Source organism: Oncorhynchus nerka, linkage group LG27 (assembly GCF_034236695.1).
Source record: "Oncorhynchus nerka isolate Pitt River linkage group LG27, Oner_Uvic_2.0, whole genome shotgun sequence".
NCBI lineage: Eukaryota > Metazoa > Chordata > Actinopteri > Salmoniformes > Salmonidae > Oncorhynchus > Oncorhynchus nerka.
Genome location: NC_088422.1, coordinates 33581933 through 33609403, shown reverse-complemented (window position 1 = coordinate 33609403; position 27471 = coordinate 33581933). Strand labels below are relative to the sequence as shown.

The 27471-nt window shown below is 44.6% G+C and overlaps 1 protein-coding gene and 1 non-coding gene across 9 annotated transcripts in view; one reads left to right on the top strand and one right to left on the bottom strand.

The window, feature by feature from the left end:
- Positions 1-27471, bottom strand: part of LOC115111203 (membrane-associated phosphatidylinositol transfer protein 2-like) — an 82198-nt gene that overhangs the window by 25858 nt on the left and 28869 nt on the right. For 6 of the 8 annotated variants that reach the window (XR_010461501.1, XM_065011576.1, XM_065011575.1 and 3 more), the window contains 6 exons: positions 9874-10063; positions 4877-5091; positions 3869-3990; positions 2957-3190; positions 2365-2703; positions 1038-1133 (listed from right to left, as the gene is read on the bottom strand). Coding sequence is in view for 7 of the 8 variants with exons in the window: in XM_065011576.1 (XP_064867648.1) it covers positions 1038-1133; positions 2365-2703; positions 2957-3190; positions 3869-3990; positions 4877-5091; positions 9874-9951 (1084 nt within the window). In the remaining variant the exon portion in view is untranslated. Of the gene's footprint in view, positions 1-1037; positions 1134-2364; positions 2704-2956; positions 3191-3868; positions 3991-4876; positions 5092-9873; positions 10064-10501; positions 10772-27471 lie in introns of those variants that run through there. The other 2 variants (XM_065011577.1, XM_065011578.1) reach the window with 2 other exon arrangements.
- trnaa-ugc (transfer RNA alanine (anticodon UGC)) lies at positions 10128-10201 on the top strand. The gene has a single exon. It is a non-coding gene; the product is annotated as a tRNA-Ala (tRNA).

Sequence of the window (27471 nt, the reverse complement as noted above, 5' to 3'; positions counted from 1 at the left end):
GGGTTGCTTGTATAATAAAATAGTTACAGTGAAGTATTATTTCATTATGTTTCAGCATTTAGTTTCCACATTTTAATTGATTTGAAATGAACCAATCAGGTGTCCAATGAAAAGTTGAAGACCCCCGGTAGCCACATACTGGGGTGTACATAATGGTATATACATACCACACTGTATGATGGTTAGTGGGAAAACAGATGAATCCAGGGATGAAACTATTTATATTCACCAGAAACAGCTACCATCTCATTGTGAACATAAATAATGGCACAAACACCAAAAGCATACAGCTATATATATATATATATATTTGAACATGCAGCTAAATGCACATTTACAATGCAGTTACCTCATGACATCTCATGAACAGTTTCAACAGTTGATACAGGTTTAATCCACATTGTATCTATTTATTTAAATGACACTGATGCTAAGGAAACATGCATTGCTTTATTATTCTTATTCCATTACTTCCTACTTTATTATGTCATATACACAAATCTAAGTTGATCATGTTTCCACCCATACACCTACAGGTAATACAACATCATTTTGTGGATTGACATGATGGGATGATTGACTCTCAACAGGCAATGTGTGGTGGATGTGATGAGCTTTACGAAGTACAGACTTAGTCTTTACGAACGGTCTGATAAATGCAATAGGTAGGCCGTAAAAGTGTGTGTTGTGTGTCTAGGACGGCAGGGTGAGATAGTGTTGTCAATGGGAAACAGGTGAAGATAGAGGGTGATGATTTCAGCACTTCTTCAGGACAAGCCAAAACCCGGGGTGAGTCCTCTCCTGGGCTCACCCAGCAGATGAACCGAAGTGTCGAGCTGCACCCACCTATTTCAACCGCAGGCCAAAAGCATGCTGGGTATCTGGGTAGCTTAAGAACTGATCTGTGTTGAAGAGACGCATGCAGAGTCAAAGGAGGAAGCAACAGTAGGGTTACGGGAATGGAACACACTACTAGTGTTGTCTACTGTAACCTACTCTAGGACTCTAAAAGGTCTATATCAAAATGGTGGTTTTACCGTGAGCATCAAAGAACTCCTCTTCTGAGCTGTCCTCGGAGTCTCGTGCGATGCTCTGCATCCTCCATTCAGAGAGGCTGTGGCGTGATGGGCTCGCTGAAAACAGAGGGGAACAAACCGTACCGCTGTTATTTATTTTTTTTCATTCAATTTTACCCCATTTTCGTGGTATCCAATTGTTAGTAGTTACTATCTTGTCTCATCGCTACAACTCCCGTACGGGCTCGGGAGAAACGAAGGTCGAAAGCCATGCGTCCTCCGAAACACAACCCAACCAAGCCGCACTGCTTCTTAACACAGCGCGCATCCAACCCGGAAGCCAGCCGCACCAATGTGTTGGAGGAAACACCGTGCACCTGACGACCTTGGTTAGCGTGCATTGCGCCCGGCCCGCCACAGGAGTCGCTGGTGCGCGATGAGACAAGGATATCCCTACCGGCCAAACCCTCCCTAACCCGGACGACGCTAGGCCAATTGTGCGTCGCTCCACGGACCTCCTGGTCATGGCCGGCTGCGACAGAGCCTGCGATGCAGTGCCCTAGACCGCTGCGCCACCCGGGAGGCCCACCGTTTTTTATGACGCAACTGCATCATATTCCCACTGACGCGCGCACACACACACACACACACTTGACTTAATCACAGATCAATTGCTCAGTGGTCAGGAGGGGGCGTGAAGAGTGGAGTCCAACATAACACAGACACACTGACACTCAATTAGCACACAGAAATATCTCTTTGAAAGCCTGGCTGGCCCATGCTGGATGCTCATGGGCTAGGGAGCGCAGCTGTGCCTGTCAGCCCAGAGAGGGGAGCAGCAGAGGTGGAGCGGAGGGTCAGTGTGAAGAGAGTCAGCCTCCTCTAGCCTGTGATGTCAATACTACTGCTATAAATAGCCCAGGAGAGTGCAGTAGAGGGGGATAATAGTAGTAATGGGGGAAAAAATGTCTATACAGTTACATATCGTGCCGGCACCGAAGTATCGTGATAATATTGCATCGTGAGGTCCCTGGCAATTCCCGGCCCTAGGTAATAAGGGGTGAAATGAGGCTGACTGGCAGAGAGAGAGGCTCCAGGTGGCAGGCAGGATTCTGACTGGTGCTTAAAGGTGGGGATGGGGGTTGTACTGTCTGTAGGACAGGGGTTTGTCCTTAGACTGTATATTGAACAGGCAGGTACGCAAAATCTGGATAAAGCAGGGACAGTAGTTGTGTAGATACAGCACCTAGATACATACTCAATAACACATGATGTCTGTACACCACCTGCTTGTTAAACAGTCCAATATCTCCACACGGATGCAGATGATTGGGCTCAAACATCTCACCTCCTCTCTTGGATGAACGGGAGGATCTGGAGGAGGTGGACCACTGCTTGGTGAGCCCTGCTCGTTTTGTTTGGAGAGTGTCTCCCCCGCCCCCTGCACTGACCACCTCAGTTTCTAAGGAGCTAATGGTATCTTTGGCCTCCTGGTTCTTGTCTGGGGATGAAGCAGCACCATTGGCCTCAGTGGCCTCCTCTGCCTGGCTGAACTGGGCCATCTTCTGGGCCAGGGCCAGCTGGGTCTCAAGCTCCAGCTGTCTGATGTCCTCAATGGTCAGGCCATACCACTCATCCTGCCAGCACCAGGCCTGCCGGTGGGCCCGCACCATCACCTTCCTCAGCCCTGAGGAAGGGGAGATTGTTTTAGACAGACAGCACTGGAAAACATCAGTGCATCCCACCTGGCCACCCCCTCCAACATATTGACACTATTTCAGCTGAAGTTTGCTAGCTAAACTAGTCAACAGCAGCATGCCTGTAGTATGGGAACACTACTTCTCTTGGACCAAGCAGTCATATAGCCAGCACCGGGGAAGGGATATATTAAGGTATTGTTCATAGTACTCTTTCAACGCCTAATCGCATCTCATACGCACCTACATCATGGATGAAGCGCTCGATCTTGGACTGCATGCCCCAGTAGCGGAACTCCACCTTGCACAGTTTGTAAGCACACATGATGGGTGTCTTCCCCGGGTTGTTGTTGTACTCCTCGATCCAGTCCTCCTGCAGAGGGCCTCTCTTGGTCTTGTCTGACCTGTAGATCCGAGGGTCCTCCTCTTGCATGTACTCATGTGGGGGGATGGGATCTTTGACAATGTCGATGGGGTCTGCAAGAGAGTCTGATGTGAACAAGTGCTAAAAATAACATGTACATATGAGCAGGTGGGTTGTTGGGGTGTCCACATTTTCCTACATGACATAGCCAGTCGTTTATGGCTGTTGGTCGAAACAAAATGGTTTAACAACCAAGTTATTTTGACACGTTAATTAAATCTAGGACACTTAATAGTACACACTGGACTTGGTATTTCTAGGACAAACCTTTTCTTTTTTCGGTCCACAACTGACGATGAACCAGGGTAAAAATGTCATTCATGACATCTCAGGAACACTGGCAATGAATTGTGTAAATTGGGTCACTGCATGCCCTCAAACCATGAGCATCTGAGCAGCGTGACAGCCTCTCTGTTGCCGCCAACCACAACAGGAAAACAGCTGCAGTGGTAGCAAACGGCCACCAGTGGGCCTCTACTCTACTGGCTGCTGTGTGAGCCCAGGAGCTTCCCTCTAACCCTTGTGGGGGTCATGCGTCAGGAAGCCCTCAATACTAATCATGACTATTTAAAACAAGACCAATTACATAGATCTGTCATTTTGCAAGTTGTCCATTGTGAGAAAAAAATTCGCCATCTAACATTGCTGTCAATTTGGACACTATGGTCTGAGGCTATAGTGTCCTTCTAATCTCCCACTATTTGTCCCAGACTGGCACCACAGGTTCTTACCCAGAGTCCTTAGCCTCTTCTCGACTGGGGACATGTTGAAGACGTCTGGCTGGTTCCCTGTGTCTGGCTTGTAGTACGTCTCAATGTCAATGGAGAACTTCTCAACAAAGGGACAGGTGTACCTGGAGGAGAAAGGACAGCAAGCTTAGAGGTCACAGTAATAAATAACCACAATATATTGACCTGGACACACTATATACTCACAGGGAAATGACTGGTGGAAACATCTTGATGTCTCTGTTATTGAGTGGGTTCTTTGTTAAATGATGGGCAGGCCCAAAATATGCCTACATGGCAAGAGTTAGCTACTGTTGGTCTTTGTCTCTGTCTGTCACTCTCAATCTTTCTCACCCGCACTCTCTCTCTCTGTGTTTCTGGCTCCAGGCGAGGTGTAGAGGTGCTAGCCCTGCCCATCTCTCAGTCGTCTGCAGCAGAGCTGTCACTGCTTTGATAAATGTGTCAGCAGATGGCTCCAGTCTATCAGTACCTTGACAGTGTTTTCAAGGGGAGCTTCTCATTTCAGCAGCCTCACGCCTGCGGCTCTGCCCAGGCCCCAGACAGACAGACACTAAGACTGTGGGGGGGGGGGGGGGGGGGGGTCATCAACTCTTATTGACAGGCTGGCTAGCAGAGCTGCTGACCTGAAGACTGTCCATGTCTTGGTTGGCACGCTCAGCAGTGTTCTGACAACTGCTCTGGAAGATTTGCTTGGCTCTTTATTTGGCTCTTAGTAACAGTTTTTTCCTGAAGGGACAGATTGGATAAACAATCACTCCATTATGGATAAGGCTTGACGTTGAGTATACGCTTAAGGGAAACCGTCTCATCATACTGTACTGAAGGGGTTGCCGTCTCAACATGTTAAGCTTTTCCTGTGGAAGTGGGGGAGGCTCCCTGACTCTTTAGGGGTATAAGGGTAGTACTTCTCTGTGTGGGGTGTAAGGGTGGTATGCCTGTGTGCGTGGGGGTGTAAGGGTGGTACTCCTGTAGGTGGCAGTAGTCTCACACCTTGTGCGGGTGTAGGGGTAGGCGTTCCAGGACTCCTCCTCCACCCGGAGCGCTGCCTTGGGCAGGATGGAGCGGAACCAGCTGGGGATGTGCATGCCGATGTGGTAAACCTTGTGGGTGTACTGGCCGACTCCTCCTGGGCCGTCATCGTACGGCTTGTTCTCCAGGATCTCTACTCCGCTGCCCTCGCCACAGGTCTCATCCCGGCTCTTTTTCTGTTCAGATCACAATAGATTTTCAGTGAGGGGTTAGGTGAGGAAGCATAGGTCAAAAGGTCAAATGAGGACTGAAATCAGGTTAAACCATGGAGGTCAGGAGAAGCACACTGCTGGAAAGACAACAACGAGTCAAGTGTGGCATCCCCCTAAACCCTAAACAATTCAACTGCTACAAATGTTGTTTTTATTAATCTAAAAAACACAGATGATGTGGTCATCAACAGAATCGGTGAATCACCAAGACATGATGTTGCTTGAGTACCGGATTTCATTAGACTCTAGGCTGTTTCTAGTAGGTCTAGAAAGCACCAGGTCTGTTATTTCACTTGTTACATAGGCGACACACAAAAGGTTTTCTGCCATAAAACTAATGCTTGAACAAACTCTACCCTGCTGGTAAAGTTCCAGACAGCTGATAGTTGTAAACACACCATGTCATGACTCATGTGTGGACAATAACCATTGCATCCAGGTATGACCTACACTGCTTAGTCAGCAGAGTTGGCCAGCCAGCTCAGTGAAAAACACCTTTCCCATATTCACATTCCAGGTACACCACAGAAAGGGGGAGAGTGGGGGGCTGAAAGGAGACGTCATAGGGGACTAAAATGGTTGGATGACTTTACTTTTCAAACATAACGCAGCGAGATCCACCAGGGAGAGGCTTCATGATGTAAACATGAGGGAAACAGGAGTGCTAAAGGTACACTAGGTAACAGAGTCCAAGTGCTGAGGACGCTGAAAACTTGAGGAGCAAAGGGCAAGGACTACAGTACAACATTTCCAGAGAGGCTGAGTTAATAATAGAGTCAACATGTAAATGTAATGCCTGAGCCACTTCTATTCTCCACTTTGAAACTCTGATACATGTATTTGACTAATTACAGACAGCATTACCGGCATGGAGAAGGAGAGCAGGATTGTGAAGGAGAGCAGGGTAGTGATGGAGAGCAGGGTAGTGATGGAGAGCAGGGTAGTGAAGGAGCGCAGGCAGTAAATCAGTGGTATGGTGGGGAGATGAGATGGTGAGTGAGGTGTCCAACCCTCAAGCCCTCATTACCTCTGACAGGTCATTCATTAGCCACCCACCCTGCTCTCAACAGCCAGACACGGCACCACAGACACTGACTGAAAAACTGCTCTTTCCATGACATAGACTAACCAGGTGAATCCAGGTGAAAGCTATGATCCTTTATTGATGTCACTTATTAAATCCACTTCAAATCAGTGTAGATGAAGTGGAGGAGATAGATTAAAGAAGGATTTTTAAGCTTTGAGACAATTTAGACATGGATTATGTACAGTGGGGAGAACAAGTATTTGACATGCTTTGTAAGTAGGAAAACCTGCAAAATCGGCAGTGTATCAAATACTTGTTCTCCCCACAGTATGTGTGCCATTCAGAGGTTGACTGGGCAAGACAAAAGATTGAGGTGCCTTTGAACAGCGTTTCCATGGGTATCAAGACTGGCCCACCACCCAAAGGACATCCAGCCAACTGAGGTAAGCATTGGAGTCAACATCCCCGTGGAATGCAACTCAATATTAGGAAGGTGTTCATAATGTTTTGTACACTCAGTGTGTACACACACACGCTCAAAAACACTCCGCAAAGCATACAGTATAGGCCAATGTACGCACAGCTGCACACACACACGCCCACAGCCAGACGCTTACACAAACGGACATACTGTAGTGTGTATACACCCACACATGCAAGGCACTTCATTAGCCTGCTGACAGGTGCCTGTGGCCTGTGAGCCTGTGTGCCACTGGCCAGTATCAATCCTGTTCTCCTGCTAGAGGTTGGCTCTTGGTGCTCTGCATCTCACAAGAAACCATCAGGAAGATAAAAAATCTGGCAGGTAGCCTAACGGTTAAGAGCGCTGGGCCAGTAACCGAAAGGTCTCTGGTACGAAGCCGAATAGGTGAAAAATCTGTTGTTGTGCCCTTGAGTAAGGCACCTAACCCTAATTGCTCCTGTAATTTTCTCTGGATAAGAGAGTCTGCTAAATGACTAAAATTGAAATATAAAAAGGAACCCATTAACCAGAAACAGGTTGAATCAACATGGGTTCTACATCATTTCAACTAAAACGTTGAATATGGTGGTGTTGAATCAACATGGAAGACTGATTGGACTTGCAAAACATCATCAACGTAAGGGAATTGTCTTTTTTCCACCCAACCTTTTACCCTAATCCAATGACATGGTGAATCTTTTAGTTGATTTGACGTAGAATTCACATTAGTTGACAGTTCAACCAAATGTAAAAACTTGACGTTGAACAGACGTCAGTGCCCAGTGGGAATAGGCCTAATGTTCTGGTTGGATCTGTGTGTCAACCATAAAGGGTCTCGAACAAAACTGAAACAAAGCAAAAGGAAGAGGAAGGGAATGCAGGCAGGGGCAATTCATTGCTATTTCAATGTCTTTCCTCATGGTTTTGACAGGCTTCCAGGAGTTAAACCCAAACAGAAAGAGTAAGTAACAAATAATTACATTCAGGAAGGAAGGAAGCTACATTATATGAAGCTATTCAGGAAGGACTAAGTATAGAGGACAGTCTGTCATTAAACTATCTGTTGGTGCGGAGTGATTTGTGCTTTTTGAGGTAAGTTTCTGTATTTTTGATATATATTTTTTTTACATTAAATGCACTTTGCATTACGTGGGTTGAATGCTGTAACACAGAAAAAAAACATTTTAAAAAGTCACTGATGGTAGTGACTGCCCGTGACTGTTATCACTTCTTAACCATCAGTTATTCATGTTGCTGAAGGCCTACCTTGATAAAATATTGTATTTGTTGCATTTTATAACTTCATTATTTCATTCCAAGTCATCATCTCATATCCATAGAGCTACTGCCTATGCTGTCTGACAGAAATCACTATTTTAGTAGTTCTTCAAAGTAAATAAAGTCTACTATTTTGACTGCTGAATACCAATACCTTGCAAAGCAACTGCTCTCTACGTATCCCCTCTTGATCGCGCATTCTTCTGCCTCTTATGTAGCAGGCGTAAAATAAACATAGGCCGGACATGTAGCCGCGGATGATGGATTATGGTAAGAGTAGGTAATGATCACGTTTTCTGTGCTAAACTATGTAGAACATTGGCCTGTTGGAAACTACAGCTCCCTACTACATCGCACAGTTCGGGCATGATCGGATTTAACTCTACAGAAACTGCAGCCCAGCGTGCACATTGAGCTCACAGAAGAAAAATAAATAATGGAATTCAAATATTTAACCGACATCAGTCAATTAGTTGTTTAAAAAACGAAAAATAACCGAAATGCTGGTTAAAATCACTCAGCTCTGCTTTCTGTTCAGCTTCCTCACAACTACCTGGCTGGCTGTATTGACTTGAGGACAGCATTATATCCTGGTACATGCCATATGGTATCAAATCAGGGAGACATATTTCCTGTTGAGAAGGTTCTCACTTTCTGAAAGAGCAATATAATGGGTGAGAGCGAGAGAGAGTGCCGACTTCATTTCACTTACACCCCGCATTTGTGATATCTTTGTCAATTTAAGCCGCGATAATGAATTCACAATTAACTATCAATTAAGGAGGCACCGTGATTAGGTATGAAGATAAATGAGAGACAACAGTGTGGAACATGGAGTCAGGAGGAGTCTGGCCGGCTGGAGTGACAATACTCATACAGTACAGAGAAGAGTTTAAATTGTACTGAGAGGCCCAGGCAGGCTTGAGCCAATATGCTTACACTGGGGATGAGTCAGGGAATAGCATGCTGCCTGGGGTTGCCCTAGCAACATACACTAATGAAGACAGGGGATCCACACTCTCCCCAAAGTATTTGACTCGCCGTTTCTTCCCTCTTCTCTCCCCCTCTGTATCTCTCTCCTACTCATCCCCTGTTTTCCCCCCATTCTCCCCACTGTTTCTTCCCTCTTCTCTCCCCCTCATCCCCCATTCTCCCCACTGTTTCTTCTCTCTTCTCTCCCCCTCATCCCCTGTTTTCCCCCATTCTCCCCACTGTTCTCCCCTTCTTTCCTCCTCATCCCTGTTTCCCCCATTCTCCCCTGTTTCTTCTCTCTTCTCTCCCCCTCATCCCCATTCTCCCCACTGTTTCTTCTCTCTACTCTCCCCCTCATCCCCCCCCCATTCTCCCCACTGTTTCTTCTCTCTTCTCTCCCCTTCACCCCTGTTTTCCCCCATTCTCCCCACTGTTTCTTCTCTCTTCTCTCCCCATCCCCTGTTTTCCCCCCATTCTCCCCACTGTTTCTTCTCTCTTCTCTCCCCCTCATCCCCTGTTTTCCCCCATTCTCCCCACTGTTTCTTCTCTCTTCTCTCCCCCTCATCCCCTGTTTTCCCCCCATTCTCCCCACTGTTTCTTCTCTCTCACGCCGCACTCTCTCTCGAACAAAACCTGACTGCCGGCACGCTGCTGATGTCATGGTTACCATGGTCACGGAAACTTCACACCAGCGAGAGAGTGAGGCAGCACAGAGAAGGCTGAGGTCAGGGGGACACGTAACTATGGGTCACTGATCCAACCAGACAATTTAACGCCATCCCTCCATCCTGCCTGCCTCAGATTGTTAACAACCCATCCATGTGGCTTACCTCTCTGTTCACTTTGCTGAGGTTTACAATGTGCTTACGGCACTGGCCCAGAATCAATGGCTCTGGAGCTCAACCCCATTTGTTAGAAATGACTGATCAGCCTGACTTCCTGCTAGTGTCAAAGCCCTTCCTCTGATAAAGTCCAATTAAAACATGTCCAGTACAAGTCCACACACCTGGATCATGTAGAGCTGGGCGATGCGGTACTCGTCCACGCTCATTGGCATTGGGATCCGATACTCCTTGATCAGCATGGTGAGTCTGGGGTGGGGGAGAGGGGTCAAAAGGAGGGGAGGGGAGGGGGCTGGAGGTGGGAGGGACTGGGGGGCTTCTATGTGTGGCTCGTCAATTCACTGCTGGTGGTGCCTGTGGACGAAAGGAGAGACATAATGGTAACATAGATGAACAGTTAACAGCAACTGATGATTTTGTCCTGTGTGGCTCAGTTGGTAGAGCATGGCGCTTGCAACACCAGGGTTGTGGGTTCAATTCCCACGTGAGACTAGTACGGAAAAGTATGAAAACGTATGCACTCACTATAACAGTGTCTGCTACATTACTCAAATGTAAAGTCAACAGATTCTAGGTGGTAGTTGGTCATAGAGTGGGTAAAGTTAGCCAGCAGTGGGTCTTGAAAAACAGACCTCTTAAAACACACAAAGAAAAGAAAATCCATGACCTAGGAACTTTCTTAAAGCAGATTCCACAGAATGAATCCACAAATAACAAAACCATTCCGCAAGCCTCAAGGCTACAACAGTGCGGCTGCAAAGAACAAAAGTTCAAAATCCTAACCAAAAATACCTGTATTCAAAAACAGTCCTTCGCCTTAGGCAGTGAAATCCCTCTATTTTCACAACTAAGGACATAAAATGTCATTCTCAACTGGCTCACACCCAGATAGACAGAAATGTATGAAAGGAAAGATGGAACCTCCAGGGGTATTTCGCTCAGTATGGAGCGGTGTCCTTCGCTCAGATCCACAGCTCCTTTCTGAGGGAGATTAGAAACTCCACTCCATCCAACAGTGGTCTTTCTGCACGTCTCAGATCCCAGGAAGGCCCCCCCAACCCTGGGCTCAGTTCTTATATACCCCAGTCCAGAGCCAGCGGGCGGGGGCACGCACCTGACCGCCACACAGGACCAGAGTTTGGAGAACAGCCAAGCCTCTAAACACCTCAGCAACAGTCACCTCAGCACCACATGCCAAGAGCCAGCCTCTCTCCCAGACCTGTTGCTCGATCACGTTGGGGGCTCATTCAGCATAAGAGGGATTACACCCGCTGGAAGTGGGGGGCATTGCATCATTTCCTCAGAGCCCCTTATGCATGTATGCTGCTTAACAGTCATTACTATGTGGAATTATGCATATCATAATGTTATTTTTTAACAATGTGGCCAGAGACTGAGACAGAGTGTACTGTATCTAGCTGAACCCTTAGGGCAGAACAACACCTGATGACTACACAGAAACACAACACTGAGCTCTGGTCAAAACACAGCTCCTCATTCTAGGTCCTCACTGGCAACCATGTGTCAATAATCCAACTGAATTGTAACTAAATTGTCTATATAATGCAATCACCGATCTGTATTATCATACCATTATCATGTATTATCATACCCTCCAGTTAGTCTCCAGGATCTGTATTATCATACCATTATCGTGTATTATCATACCCTCCAGTTAGTCTCCAGGATCTGTATTATCATACCATTATCATGTATTATCATACCCTCCAGTTAGTCTCCAGGATCTGTATTATCATACCATTATCATGTATTATCATACCCTCCAGTTAGTCTCCAGGATCTGTATTCACTGCCTTAGATTGTTTCCACTGATCCAATCCCTTTTCCCTATTCTCCTGAAGCCTAACCTTGGGAGAGCAGAGCACAGAGCAGAGTGCAGGCCTGATGCTGGCAGCCCATGGTCATCCACGAGTGATTACCCCAGCATTGCATAACCATAGCAAACCCCCCAATAGCAGCAACTGTGGTCCTCTCTGGCTCTCAGCCATTCCATCTAATCATGCTAATATTCCCACTGCGTCACTCGTCCACTGAACAAAGGCTGGCTTTGAGAAAGGCTCCTAGTGACGCCGCCTGCCACGCTCAGGTCCTCGACCTGTCGAGAGCTGAGCTGAGCTCCCCCCCCCTTAACCCGTTAAAGGTGAGTGACGCACCACTAGAATACAGAGGACACGGAGGGGACCCATCCAGGTCGACATAAACACTTCTACATCAACACTTAACAGTGATTGAGAGGCAGGAAACACTGGCTAACAGTGTGGGAGGGCTGTGCAGTTTTAAATCTCTTCCTCCTCCGCTATTTCTTTCTATTCTCCACACAGCGGCCTGCTCTAGATGGGACAACACATCCACAAAAGCAGAGCGGAACATCGTGCTCCGCTTAAAATAACCACTCTCCTGGGAAACACTGGAGATAAAAGTAGGCTAGAGAGGGCTACATCGGAGGCAGGGGCACAGGAGGGTGCAGAAGGACATGCCCACGTTGTTTGGGGAAGAGATAACGTTACTGTAGATAGAGAATGGAATACAGACCACCACTCATCATGCTGACACGTCTGAAGCTGAACAGGTCATTTCAATGTAAAAGGACCCATGAACACCAACATGTGAAGTCCACAGGAGCATGTCATATCTGGTGTCAAATAAAAGCTAAGAGTATCTATATTTTTTATGATAAGGCATATATACATTTTTCACCATTTTCTATCCTTAATGTCAAGGAATAAGCAAAGGCTTTGATTTCTGGTCAAATGGATCAAAAAGGAATCTTAGAAAACATCTAGCCTTGATTTCAACATCCACCAAAGTCATTTTTCGGCACGTTCCACCCCGGCTTTAATTTCAAGGTCCACGGATGTAGAGTTTTGGTCCAGCCTGGACCAGAGTTTGGCTCAATTCAGAAATGAATTGAGAATACCTCAAATTCCATTTAAATTCTTGAAATTGAATTGAAATAGTAAAGAGGACACAGAATTGCAATTTAAATTAAATATAATTTAATTCAGTGAAATTGAATTAAAATGCCTCTTCTATTTTATATTACGAGTAGTCTATACAAATATACACATAAAACATAAATGTTGTTAAATAATTGCATATAAAATATTGTTGAAACAATCAACTTAAACTGAATGATCAAAGAAAACAGAACTGTAAGCAAATATTTTAAGTTATTATATTTCATGAATCAGTTACATTTTGTTCAATATGGGAGGGATACTACATTTCCCAGAATGCATTTGTTTAACCCTCAAATTGACCCTGTGGCCTTCAAAAAGAAGTCAAACAAAGAAAAGGGTTGGTGGAAATATAATTGGCTATTAAGGTATAAAAGGACATTGTGTCCAGAGAAAAGCTATATATTTTTTGGTAACTGGAAGTGTGACCTGTCAGATTCAATGAAACTCTCATGTTCTATGACTGAATGGAATTTACTTTGAATTACACGGAATTCAATTCTAATTCCTGTCACTCAAATTCTACATCCTGTGGGGTGTGGCCAATTTAATTCAAACTCATAAATTGAATGGGAGTCAATTCCAAAATTGAACCAAACCCTGGTCCGGACTGGCCTTGATTTGACCCACACATAGACGTCCATGATTGGTTCAGATTTGTCCTGGTCTGAACCGGACCTAATCTGAACCAATCATAGATGTCTGTTTCACAAGTAGAGTACAGTACATCAGTAGAGTAGAGCACAGTACAGTAAAAGAAAAATGAGCAGATTATAGTTCAGTATAGTACACTAAAGTAGAGCACAGTAGAGTAAAAAAATAACATAGTCCTGTACAGTAGAAGAGTACACAGTAGAGCACACTAGTTGCATACACTATAATGTACTGTATTGTACTGAACCATACTCTACTGTACTAGACTGAACTCTACTGCTGTGTTGTATTATACTGTACTCGGAGTTCTACCATTATCACCCCAGTGTTAATCTGCAAAATTGTATTATTCGCCTACCTCCTCATGCCTTTTGCACACATTGTATATAGACTGCCCATTTTTTTTTTCTACTGTGTTATTGACTTGTTAATTGTTTACTCCATGTGTAACTCTGTGTTGTCTGTTCACACTGCTATGCTTTATCTTGGCCAGGTCGCAGTTGCAAATGAGAACTTGTTCTCAACTAGCCTACCTGGTTAAATAAAGGTGAAAAAAAAAAAAAAAAAATGCTGTACTTTGATGTTCTGACTACCCAAATATGTTCTTGTTTGGGGGTGGAGCTCATTAAAATAATAACCCGTGTGTAGAATACCAAAACATGCAAAAGGAGGAGTATTCAGACCCCTTGACTTTTTCCACATTTTGTTAGGTTATAGCCTTATTGTAAGGCAAGCCAGTTAAAAACAAATTATTATTTACAATGACGGCCTAGGAACAGTGGGTTAGCTGCCTTGTTCAGGGGCAGAACGACAGATTCTTACCTTGTCAGCTCGGGGATTCAATCTAGCAACCTTTCGGTTACTGACTCAATGCTCTAACCACTAGGCTACCTAATCAATCTACCAAACAAAAACATTTTTTACTTTTTTGTGTGCTAATTTATCAAATAAAAAAACTGAAAAATACATAAGTATTCATACTCAGTACTTTAGGCATGACACTACAAGCGTTATACAGCTTTATTTATTTATTTAAAGTTTTACCCCCTTTTCTCCCCAATTTAGTGGTATCCAATTGTTGTTCGTAATTACTATCTTGTCTCATCCCTGCAACTCCCGTACTGGCTCGGGAGAGACGAAGGTCGAAAGCCATCCTCCGAAACAACCCAACCAAGCCTCACTGCTTCTTAACACAGCGCGCATCCAACCCGGAAGCCAGCCGCACCAATGTGTCGGAGGAAACACCGTGCACCTGGCGACCTTAGTTAGCTGGTGCGCGATGAGACAAGGATATCCCTACCGGCCAAACCCTCCCTAACCCGGACGACGCTAGGCCAATTGTGCGTCGCCCCACGGACCTCCCAGTCGTGGCCGGCTGCGGCAGAGCCTGGGCGCGAACCCAGAGTCTCTGGTGGCACAGCTAGCGCTGCGATGCAGTGCCCTAGACCACTGCGCCACTTGGGAGGCCTCTGCACAGCTTTATTTGGGGAGTTTATCCCATTCTTCTCTGCAGTTCCTCTAAAGCTCTGTCAGGTTGAATGCTGTGTTGCTGCACAGCTATTTTCAGGTCTATAAAATAGCTAAAAACCTGTTTTTGCCTTGCCCTTATGGGGTATTGTGTGTAGATTGCCTGGATCCTCTCTAGGTTTCTTCCTAGGGAGTTTTTCCCTAGCCACCATGCTTCTACACCTGCATTGCTTGCTGTTTGGGGTTTTAGGCTGGGTTTCTGTACAGCACTTTGAGATATCAGCTGATGTAAGAAGGGCTATATAAATACATTTGATTGCTGAGGAAATTGTTTTATTTAATCCATTTTAGAATAAGGCTGTAACATAACAAAATATGTTCAACGGGTCAGAATACTTCCCGAAGGCACTGTATACCTTTGTGCACCTATATAGGATACATCACCATGAAGAGAATGACATTCATATACATAATTATACATTTTTGTGTAGTACAGATCAGGAACCTATGATGAAATTCTGTTACCACAATTCTGGGTGTCAATCCACTTCAATAACCAAAATATATTTTCTCTAAATCAAGGTGACATGTCATAGCCGAAACCCTATTCTTTCTGCAGACATCTTTTAATCTTAATTCAGAGCAGATATTTAACAGTTATTTGGAAAATGTGGTCACAAACTGAGGGGGATTTTACCTAAATTCTGTTAACAAACTTTGCATCTGCACAGTTCTTCTTCCAAAACTTTAAAATAAATGTTATTTGTTGGGCACTAAGTTTTAAAGTGAAAAATCTCAGCGCTCATAAAAACAAAAAGTCTCAGCGCAATTCTGTTACTGTGGAATTGCCCAACACTACCTTCCAATCACCCTTTAGCCTGGTTCCACTGTGCCAAAACACATGATCTAATCCCTCAGCTTTGTAATATTGAGCATTGATGAGGAAACAAAAATGGTGAAATCGATTTTCACAACTCCATGCTCTAGTGCTCTTATAGTCAAACTCATAATGATGAAACGGTCCATTGCGACCAATGTCGGTTAACACAGCAGCAGCAGGACTGATTCAATTCAGGCACAAGCCGGGATAATGATTGGGGTTGTGAGAGCCATTGTTTAAGAGATTTAAATGAATAGCCTATAGAGCAAGGGAGGTAAAAAATATATTGTATATATTTTTGGATTATTTTAAAATCAGGGTAGCTCATTGAGACCAGGTCTAATTTTCAAATGGGGCAAATTCAACACAAACATTCCAATAATAAAAAAATCTACAGGTTACAATTTCTCAAAACAATACATTTTGATATTTAATCAAAACAAATGTATTCTCATTTAACAAATTCAAAATTAGACTCTAAATTGCCCTAGTGGCACCAGGGAATCAAGACTCAGGGAGTTCTGCAGGTTATTCCACAAATTGGGGTCATTAAAATTGAAGGCGGACTTGCAGTCCAGACCCAAGGAACCTCAAGAGTTGAACAGGTTTGGTAACTCATGTTTTCATACTTCAACAACAAAGTTAGGTAAGTCAGAAGCTTGTGTAGTAGAACTTTGTAAACAAAAATGGAATAATTTAGGGATCTATGGGACTTTAATGAGGACCAACCAACCTTTTGATACAGGATGCAGTGATGCTTATTAAAACTGTCCCCTGTGATAAAGCAAAGGGCACTACGGTAGACGGCATCCAAAGGTTTCAGAGTCGTGGCTGCTGTATTCTGGTAAATGATGTCACCATAGTCAAGAACTGGCAGGATGGTTGACTGTACAATCTGCTTCCTGCTGTTTAGAGGCAGAATAAGGCAGACACTGTTTAGATGTTATCTAGGGGAAGTGGAACAGGGGGAAATCTACACAGAGGAGTGTGTGAAAGATTAGGGTGCGTTTTAAACTCAAAGTAGACAGCCCTCGGCTCTAAACCCTCAGCCCTTGAATAACGTTTTACATCAGAGTGTACGTTAAATGTCCCTTGCCCAAGCTAGGGAGAGTGATGATCGCTGTCCTTGAAGGTGACCTTAAAAACAACCAACCTAAAGCTATTAATGTAATGTTACCTAGTAAGCTAACATTTCTAGCTAGCACTCATGCCAATTTTCAAACACTAAAATCAATATATATATATAAATATATTGTTTTTAGCACGCTAGCTTCATACTTTTTCTGACATGCCGAAAATGCAGCCTTTTTTAAATAAAATGTGACACTTCGCGGCCACCAGAGTTCGACATGAGACTACAGTTTGCATTGAATTGTGGGTCATATTAACCCCGCAAGTGACCAAAGTTGTTCACTCGCTCCAGCTAAATCCAGGGCTGAGGGGGCAAAGTTAGTAAATTGGACCTCCACTTAAGATGGCAATCAAACTGCATCCGGTTTCGATTGGGATTCACCTAAGGGAAAGTGGATGGGCAAGAGCTGAGGGGGTAAAAATAACGTGTTTGGGCTGCAGCCTAAGTATTTGAGTCACCACCCATGGACAAATTTAGGCCTACTTCTCTAGTGCTATTTGATGAAACACACCCTCTCACACCCACAGATGCTAATGCAGTCTTGAATACTGTAACACGCACACTGACAGAAACATACAGTATTCTGCCATGCTCAAAAACACACTGCTGACTGTTCAGCAGTCAAAACAGAGGAGAGGAAGGCCCCTGTGTCCTTGTCCCTACAGGCTTCTGCAGTCAGAAAAAGTGAGTGAGTGAGTGATAAGGTATGAGAGAAAGAGAGATGGATAGAGATTCCAACACGCCGGTGCACTGTCACAGCGTGGCTCTGTCCAGGGGGACCTGATGGGAGCCCGTGGGCAGCAATGATGATGCTGCAGAATGGGATTGTGCTGACGCATGCAAATATAGCCTTCCCGCCTCACTGTCTGCCACACAGCCATCAACATACAAGACTCATGAGCCTCTCGCTTCACCACTCAGAGATGGAGAGGGAAGCCTCTCCTTCTCTATCATAGTTACTCTTCTGCTCCCTTCCCATCTCCTCCCTCTGTCAATGTCTCTTTCAATAATCTAGTTAATGCGCTCTCTGTCTCTACCCAACTTTCAGAGCCTCCTGCAAACGACACACTCACAAACTAACACACCAGTAAGGTCAAGCTCCTCTAAAACCTTTCTGTGCATTAAACAGACAGGCCAGAGAGAGAGAGACTGGAGTAGGACTGTTGCGGTGACCGTATTACCGCCACACCAGCGGTCATGAAGACAGTCAAATTCCACGTTACTTTTTAGTCACGGTAATTAGGCTTCTCCATGCTCTGATGCTGCTGATGGTCATTAGTAGCCTACCAAACTTGCTAACTGCCTGGTACTCAGCACTCTATTGTCCCTCTAATCACTCTGACATCAAAGCAAATGTAATTCGAAAATCTAACGAAACACTTCCTGAGAGCCCATGAGCTCATGTTGTGCAACATTTCTATAGGCTATGCAATTGTGTGAGAAAACAGAGTGATGTCCTCTATTAAAAAGAGGAGGATCCATCAGCTTTCTATAAGTTAGGCCTACTATATTTATTTCTCAACTTTCCTAATATTAAGCACATTGCTCATCTTAACAAGAGTATAGTCTACCTGGATGGCATGAAAATGAACCACAGGAAAAGCATCCTCCATTCGCTATTTAGGTGCAGAGATGCAATGTATTTTTTCCCCTGCCCTTATTTCGAGACAGGTGCATGATAATGGTCCATCCTAAATAAATACAAATGTCATACATATATTATTTAGTATATGTAAAGACTAGATTAAATCAAGAATTTGTGGTCACTTTTGATAATGCTGTTTTCCCACTAATGGAACATTCGCGCTTAAAGCCTACTGCCATGGGAGCATTGCTACGCTTATTATGTGAAGAAATAGCATAGTTTCCCAACATTTAAAAGCTAAACATTTGGAGCTGTTGCATCAGCCTCGTTGCTTTTCAACTTTTTTTATGCTAGTGGTTGTACTAATTTAGGATCTATCGCATTCCACAACTGTCTCAGACTATGTTTGGAATATTTATTTCTTGCACAGAATAGGTCAACTTTTGTACTATGGGGGATAGTAGATTGGCATAGGTTAGTGCTTTTGCTGTTCGTTAGGCCTACTCATCTATTTGGCTGATGAAAAGTAAATGTGGACAGTTGTTCCAATATCTTCAATATGCACTTGAAGCCTGTGAGAAAGACCCAATCACTTGATGGAGAGCTGTGTGAGTGAGATGAGAGGTGCCGCCGGGAAATCTGAGGCATTATCAAGTGCTTCTCAAAATGTGAATGACAGACTGATGAAGTGTGTACAGCCGGCACAACAAAACCAAAGCAGAGCTCATGCCTTTCAAGCGACTTTTTTCAAATCATCAGAGTTGCATCGCGCAGCCTTACAATGTATTAAAAATCTAAACATATAGCCAAACGTTTGTAGAACAACTAAATTACATTTATAACTCTAAATTAAGCATATAGGAGTACCTATTTCTTTGTTAACCGCTTAACACAGGATAGCCGCATGTGCTCACTCCCTCAAATTGTTTGGAGAAAATATCCTTTCTATTTTATTCAGCTTTGTTCAATTAACTAGTGTAGCCCACAGCCATATGGTATAGCCAGATCAGGACCTAACAGAAGGACAACTCATGGTATGCTATTCTGTTATGAAATAGACTACATTTTCTTAATATCACGTTTCTTTAGACCTGTCTAAAATAAATAATGGATTTATTGAAGGTTTAGGCTATGTTACATGGTTTAATACTTTTTAAAATGTAGATGTTCCAAAAGGTCGGCATCAGTGGCTTGTAGACTGTGTGGAAGCCAGGAGATGCTAAATGTGTTTGTTAATTAAAGGTCAAATACCGTGACAAGATTTCGTGACCGCCACAGCTCTAGTCTGGTGCACTGATGGTTGACACAGGTGCTTAGGGAAACGGAGAGCAGCATCCTAGCAAACCTCCCCATCAAACAGGTAATTACTTCAATTACTCTTCAGTCTTTTTTCCTCCATCTTTTCTACTGAACAGTGTAAATCAGCACTGTTCCTCAACCGAACACCATACTCTTTCTAATAATGGCTTAGCAGTTTTCCCAGATTGAGTGAAGCAAGTTTCCTGCAAGATGCTACACAGAAAATGCCATAACAGAAAACAACCGGTAATCTTTTAACAACTAGAATCAATTGACAATTATACAGATGCCGGTCACTCATGTACCACCAGCAACCTTCACATAGACCGCTTGCACCACGCTTTGCATAGAAAAAAGACAGCCCCCTCTCATACATGCACACTAAGTCTAAAAATAGAATGGACACAATAATCCAAGCATATGCAAGCGAGCAGAGTGCTTGACGCTGTACATTCATAAAAAAAAAAAATTCAACAGCGCTTTTTCAGGACTCTGTCTTTCAAAGATAATTTGTAAAAATCCAAATAACTTCACAGATCTTTACTGTAAAGGGTTTAAACACTGTTTCCCTGCTTGTTCAATGAACCATAAACAAGTAATGAACATGCACCTGTGGAACAGTCATTAAGACACTAACAGCTTACAGATGACAGGCAATTAAAGTCACAGTTATGAATAGATAGGACACTAAAGAGGCCTTTCTACAGACTCTGAAAAACACCAAAAGAAAGATGCCCAGGGTCACTGCTCATCTGCGTGAACGTGCCTTAGGCATGTTGCAAAGGAGGCATGAGGACTGCAGATGTGGCCAGGGCAATAAATTGCAATGTCTGTACTGTGAGACGCCTAAGACGGCGCTACAGGGAGACAGGATGGACAGCTGATTGTCCTCGCAGTGGCAGACCACGTGTAACAACATCTGCACAGGCAACATCAACTGCCGAAGTTACACCAGGAACGCACAATCCCTCCATCAGTTTTCAGACTGTCTGCAATAGGCTGAGAGAGGCTGGACTGAGGGCTTTTAGGCCTGTTGTAAGGCAGGTCCTCACCAGACATCACCGGCAACAACGTCGCCTATGGGCACAAACCTACTGTCGCTGGACCAGACAGGACTGGCAAAAAAATTCTACCCCCTTGGTAGTGACGCAATAGCAGCACACAGCGACCCCACAGCACTTATCTGGTGGGCTGAGGATTCTCTACTAAAACTAGTCTACTGAACAAATGTGGATGGGTGTTATCTGAAGGGTTTCTCAGGGGTTTATAAATACAGTTATTTGAATTCTATTGAATTGAATAGCGGTGGCCAGCAGCAAGGGAGTAAGATCTGGTGTAACATATTGATGTGTGCTGCACCCAGATCTCTCCCTGCTAACCTCTCTGTACTGCTAACCTGAAAATCCTCCATATGATTGCTTGAGCACAAGTTTGTGCCCTCACTTGCTCCCCTCTCAGGTGGCACACGGACCTCTGCCTTGTGGATGGTGTTGCTGTAAGTCTTGCTAACCAAGACAGAGTATGAGCAGGACATCAAACAACCCTCCTCAAAACTCCTGACACTCTACTGACACAGCATCTCTTTTCCCCTGACATGACTGTGAAAATCGTGGACGATACTGCTGACTGTGAACACACCTTTCATAATTTTAGACATGGAAGAGCACAAGCTGCGTTTGCAATGAGACCGATTCCTCAATATCCGCTACTAGCCTGAGGAACCAGGTACCTAGGGAGGTCATTCAAAACTAGGGCTGTTACGGTGACCTTATTACCACCACACAGGAGTTATAACCACAGTCAAATACCACTTGATAGGTACTCAGCGCTATATTGTCCCTCTAATCACTTTGACATCAATGCAAATGCAATGGAAAATCAAATCAAAACACTTCATGACAGCCCTGGCATTCAGAGTTTGAGCAGAATAGGATCACCTGTTGCTCATAGCTGGATGATGCATGGAATGAAACAAGTGTTCCTATAAGCCCATGTTGCACAGTATTTTTATAGGCTATGCAATTGCGTGAGAAAACAAGAGTTTTGATGGCCTCTATTAAAAAGAGGCGGATCCCATCAGATTTCTATAGGCTAGGTTGAACTCAACTTTCCGAATATGAAGCATATCGCTTCGCTCTATAACCGGAGTAGCCTACCCAGCTGGAATGAAAATAAACCGTTGGAAAAGCGCCCTTCATTCGCTATTCAAGTGCATACGGATGACGTAATGTTTTTACCCTGCCCCTGTTCCGACAGGTGCATGATAACTGCCCATTATAAATCCAAACTAATTTGACACATATTATTTAGTATATGTAAAGACAAGATTAAATTGAGAACAGTCTAATGGGTGAGAATATTATCACTTGTGAATGATGCCCAGCATGGGGAAGAAACAGTGCATGCATTTTTTAAAAATCACAGATGCTTGCATCATGTAGCCTAACCAAGGTAAGGTTTGTGTAAAAACGGCTAGCTGGAGCCGTCTGACTTCTGAGCTCTCATCTGCTAGTGACTTAAGCGGTCTGACCCCACTAGAAACGGTCTGGTAAGAACCAGACAGATGTGACCATATCCAAGCAGGGCAGGAGACTGCAGACCTGCAAAAGAGGCAGCTAACTTAAGGTATAGTATGGCAGAGGGCTCTAATCCTGGTGGGATAGGGAGCTGCGTACCCGATAAGCCAGGGGGCCGCGAACCGAGCAAGCAAAGCAAACGCAGGGCCTAGCTTGGTAGGATACCTAGAGACTGACAGAGCAGCAAACTTATATGTTACTACTGCAAGGGACTGTGGACAGAATGGTAGAGGACTGGGGCCTTAGTACTAATGCAGCAGGCCAGGGATGTCAGCCAGAACAGTGTGAGCCTGCAACTAGGGCCAGAGACTGAGGGTCGGGTAAGGCCAGAAACCGAGAGCTGGGGAAGCAGGGGAAGCAGGCTCGTGCAAGACAGACTGAACCGTCCAGGAAGGCAGGGAACTCTAGAACTACCAAGGGGGCAGGATAGGCTAAACCTACTTAAGGGGAAGGAAACTCAAAACCTTGACACTTCACATCTACCAGGTAGGCAGGAAACAAACTGACTCAGGCCGGGAGGGCCTAGAGTACGCCCTCCTGAGCTCTTCCTGCTCATGACGCAGGTCCTCGTATTCCCTCTGCAGCTTCCAACTGGAGAGGGTGTGGTCACTCCATGACCACAGACACAGCCTGGAGCAGGGCTGGTAGTCTCTTAGATGAGAGAGGTGTGTAGCGCCTCGCAGCGCCATCTTCCTCAAGTGCATGACGGCTTTGTGTGGCAGTGTAGGCTGAGGTGGGTGGTGACAGTAGTCTCTTGGCATGACGCACAGACTCTTCTTCGGAGCACCTCAACTATAGCAGGTCAGAAGGGTTAGCTGGAGCAGTCTGAGCAGTTGGCTTCTGAGCCCTTACCCGCTAGTTACTTAAGCGGACTCTACATTGGCCTGACCCCACTAGAGGGGGTCCGGTAATAACCAGGCAGATGTGTCCACATCCAGACTTTTATTCTGTTAGTCACCACCACACAGTCACACACACACACATTTTCATCAGAAGTGATCTTGTGGTTATTGCGAATGCATGCACACATTTTTCTAGAAAACACACTGAAAACTTGGTCCCCAGCCAAACTTCTGTCCTCATTGGCTGAAGACAATAACTACTCTGAGCTAAAGTGTGAGAGTCCAAATGTCCATTTTTGTGGGCCATTCTAAAATCAAAAATTATTCCACACATACAATACTGAATGCACTGTAGGCTACTAATATAACGGCCCTGGGTTTATAAGCGCGGATATCGACTCTGCCGCTTGAGCATGCATTTGGGGCCGTCGACTTCGGGCTAGAAGGTTGAGGGTTCGAGACCTGCTCCCTGCCTGTTTCATTACAGTATTCACACCCCTTGACTTTTTCCACATTTTGTTACGTTACAGCCTTAATCTAAAATTAATTAAATTGCTTGTTTTCCTCAATATACACACACAATACCCCATAATGACAAAGCAAAAACAAGTTTAGACATTTTTGCTAATGTATTAAATATCACATTTACATAAGTATTCAGACCCTTTACTCAGTACTTTGTTGAAGCACCTTTAGCAGTGACTACAGCCTCCAGTCTTCTTGGGTATGACGCTACAAGATTCACTCTCCTGTATTTGGTGAGTTTCTCCCATTCTTCTCTGCAGATCCTCTCAAGCTCTGTCAGGTTGGAAGGGGAACACCGCTGCACAGCTATTTTCAGGTCTCTCCAGAGATGTTCGATTGGGTTCAAGTCTGGGCTCTGGCTGGGCCACTCAAGGATATTCAGAGACTTGTCCCAAAGCCCCTCCTGCGTTGTCTTGGCTGTGTGCTTAGGGTCGTTGTCCTGTTGGAAGGTGAACCTTCGCCCCAGTCTGAGGTCCTGAGCGCTCTGGAGCAGGTTTTCATCAAGGATCTCCGTACTTTGCTCCGTTCATCTTTCCCATGATCTTGACGCGTCTCCCAGTCCCTGCCGATGAAAAACATCCCCACAGCATGATTCTGCCACCACCATTCTTCACTGTAGGGATGGTGCCAGTTTTCCTTCTGACGTGATGCTTGGCATCCAGGCCAAATAGTTCGATCTTTCATCAGACCAAACTCCAAGAGGGCTGTCATGGGCCTTTTACTGAAGAGTGGCTTCTCTCTGGCCACTCTACCATAAAGACCTGATTGGTAGAGTGCTGCAGAGATGGTTGTACTTCTGGAAGGTTCTCCCATCTGCACAGAGGAACTCTAGAGCTCTGTCAGAGTGACCAATGGGTTCTTGGTCACCTCCCTGACCAAGGCCCTTCTCCCCCGATTGCTCAGTTAGGCCTGGCGGCCAGCTGTAGGGAGAGTCTTGGTGGTTCCAAACTTCTTCCATTTAAGAATGATTGTGTTCTTGTGGACCTTGATCAAGGATGATCAATGGAAACAGGATGCACCGGAGCACAATATTGAAACTCATAGCAAAGGGTCTGAATACTTATGTAAAAAAAAATGTATTTTTAAAAATTGTATAATACATTTGCTAACATTTCTAAAAACCTGTTTTCAATTTGGGGTACTGTGTGTAGACTGATGAGGAAACAAAAGGTATTTAGTATATTTCAGAATAAGGCAATAAGGTAACAAAATGTGGAAAAAGGGTAGGGTATCTGAATACTTTCTGAATGCACTGTATATGTAATGACCTGATTAAATTGAGAATAGTCTCATGGGTGATAATATTATTAAGTGCTTGTCAAATTGTGAATGAGAGACTGATGAAGTGTGTGCAGCCTGTTCAAGAAACAGAGCAGCCTTAGGCTATATGTTTTTTATACACTAATGTTTATCTCACAACTAATGCCCATGATTTTGGAATGAGATGTTCGACGAGCAGGTTGTCCACATATTTTTGGTCATGTAGTGTATGCATGTATAACTTTATGAGCTGGATTGACTGTCTTTGCAATTAATACATTTTCTTTTGAGTTTGTTAGCATATTTAGCTAGCAGCTTTCATGGAAATTCACTATTACTAGTGCTAATTTTGTTAGCATTCTGGTAATAGATGTCTAATGTGCTTTGAGTTTGTGTACTAACCTGGTAATACCGTAAATCCCGGGATGAGAGAAGGACGCTATGACGATATGATACTGCCCAACCCTAAATTGAACTTTCCATGGTCCCAGAGATGAAAGATGGCGCCGACGGAGACAGGCGACATCTTATGAGTTCCAACCCAATTTAGCTATATAGTGACTTTTACCTGGTTTATCTTTACTTTTTTTGTACAGAATGTCAATACTATTATCACGTATGACCACCAAGCACTTCTGGATAACAGATCGACAGTTACTAACCTTGATTTCAACTTCAACTCAGCTGTTCATACCAGATCCTGTTCCTTGGATCCATGGGCTACCAAAACACGGCATACGTAAACGCTGGACATGACGTTGAGTCCTAGTGAAAATGAGGTGAAGAGAAAACCGAATGGTGCTCCCCTCTGTTCTATTAGCAAATGTCCAGAGACTTGAAAAGCTGCAATATTATATATGTCTTACTGAAACATGGCTGGATGATGATGCAATGCACGTAGTACTCAGTGGATTATCCATGCAGTGGCAGGATAGGACGGCGGCTTCGGGGAAATTGAAAGGAGGCAGTGTGTTTTTTTCATAAATAACAACTGGTTTGCTGTTTCGAATGTGAAGAAAATCTCAAGCTCTTGCTCACCCGATGTAGAATACCTTATGGTAAGCTGCAGATCTTTTTGTCTACAAACAGAGTTCTAAACTGTAATTATCATGGCTGTCTACATTCCTCCACAGGCCAACACCACTCTGGCACTCAAACTATATGGGGCCATAAACAAACAAAAAACCGCTCACCCAGAGGCAGCATTTCTGGTGGGTTGAGACATTAATGCGTGAAGATTTAAAACCGTCCTACCGCACTTGTACCAACACGTCTCCTGCGCCACTAACCTCTAGACCACTTTTATTCTATCCACAGAAACGCCCTCCCTCATCCTCCCTTTGGCAAATCTGACCATGACTCCATTCTCCTGCTTCCCGTTTACAAACAAAAGCTCAAACAGGAAGTACCAGCGATGCGCTCAATACAGAAGTGTCCGGACGAAGCAGATGCGAGGCTACTGTTTTGCTAGTACAGACTGGGATGTGTGTTCCGGGATTCATCCGATAACATTGAGGAGTTTAATACAAGTCACAGGCTTCGTCAATAAGTGCATAGACTATGTCATCCCCACAGTGACTAGAAGAAGGCATCCCAACCAAAAACCATGGATTACAGGCAACATATGCGTGCTGGGCTAAAGGCTACTGTTTACAATGAACGGGACACGGACATGGACGCATACAAGAAATCCTGCTATAACCGCAGACGAAACATCCAACATGCATTAGGACAACATAGGAGGAAGGTAAAATCCTATTACACTGGCCAATACACTGGTCATATGTGGTAGAGCTTGAAGACAATAATGAATTACAAAAGGGAAACCCAGCCATGAGCTGCCCAGTGACACAGAACTCCCAAACGAGCTAAATGCCTTCTATGCTCTCATCAAGGAATATAACTGTCTTGCATGAAAGCCCCTGCTTTTCCAGATGACTGATCTCTCTCTCCATTGCCGATGTGAGCAAAACATTTAAACAGGTTAACAATCACAAGGCTACCGGGCACGTTCTCAAAGCAGATATTTTCAATCTCTCCTTGTCCCAGTCTGTAATGCCAACATTTTTCAAGCTGACTACCATCGTCTCTTTCCCCAAAAGCTCCAAGATAACCTGCCTAAATACCTATCGCCCTGTAGCACTCACATCTGTAATAATGAAGCGCTTTGAAAGGTTGGTCATGACACACATCAACACCATCATCCCAGACCCACTCAAATTTGCATACTTCCCCAACAGATGACGTAATTTACATTTACATTTAAGTCATTTAGCAGACGCTCTATTGCACATCACACTGCCCTCTCCCACCTGGACAAGAGGGGAAATAACTACAGCTCAGCGTTCAACACCATAGTCCCCTCCAAGCTAAGGACCCTGGGACTGAACCCCTTCCTCTGCTACTAGATCCTGGACATCTTGAAGGGTCAAGACTCAGGTGGTGAATGTAGGCAACAATACCTTCCCCACGCTGACCCTCAAAACAGGGGGCCCTCAGGGGTGTGTCCCCTCCTGTACTCTCTGTTCACCCACAACTTCAACACCATCACGGGGGTGATCGGC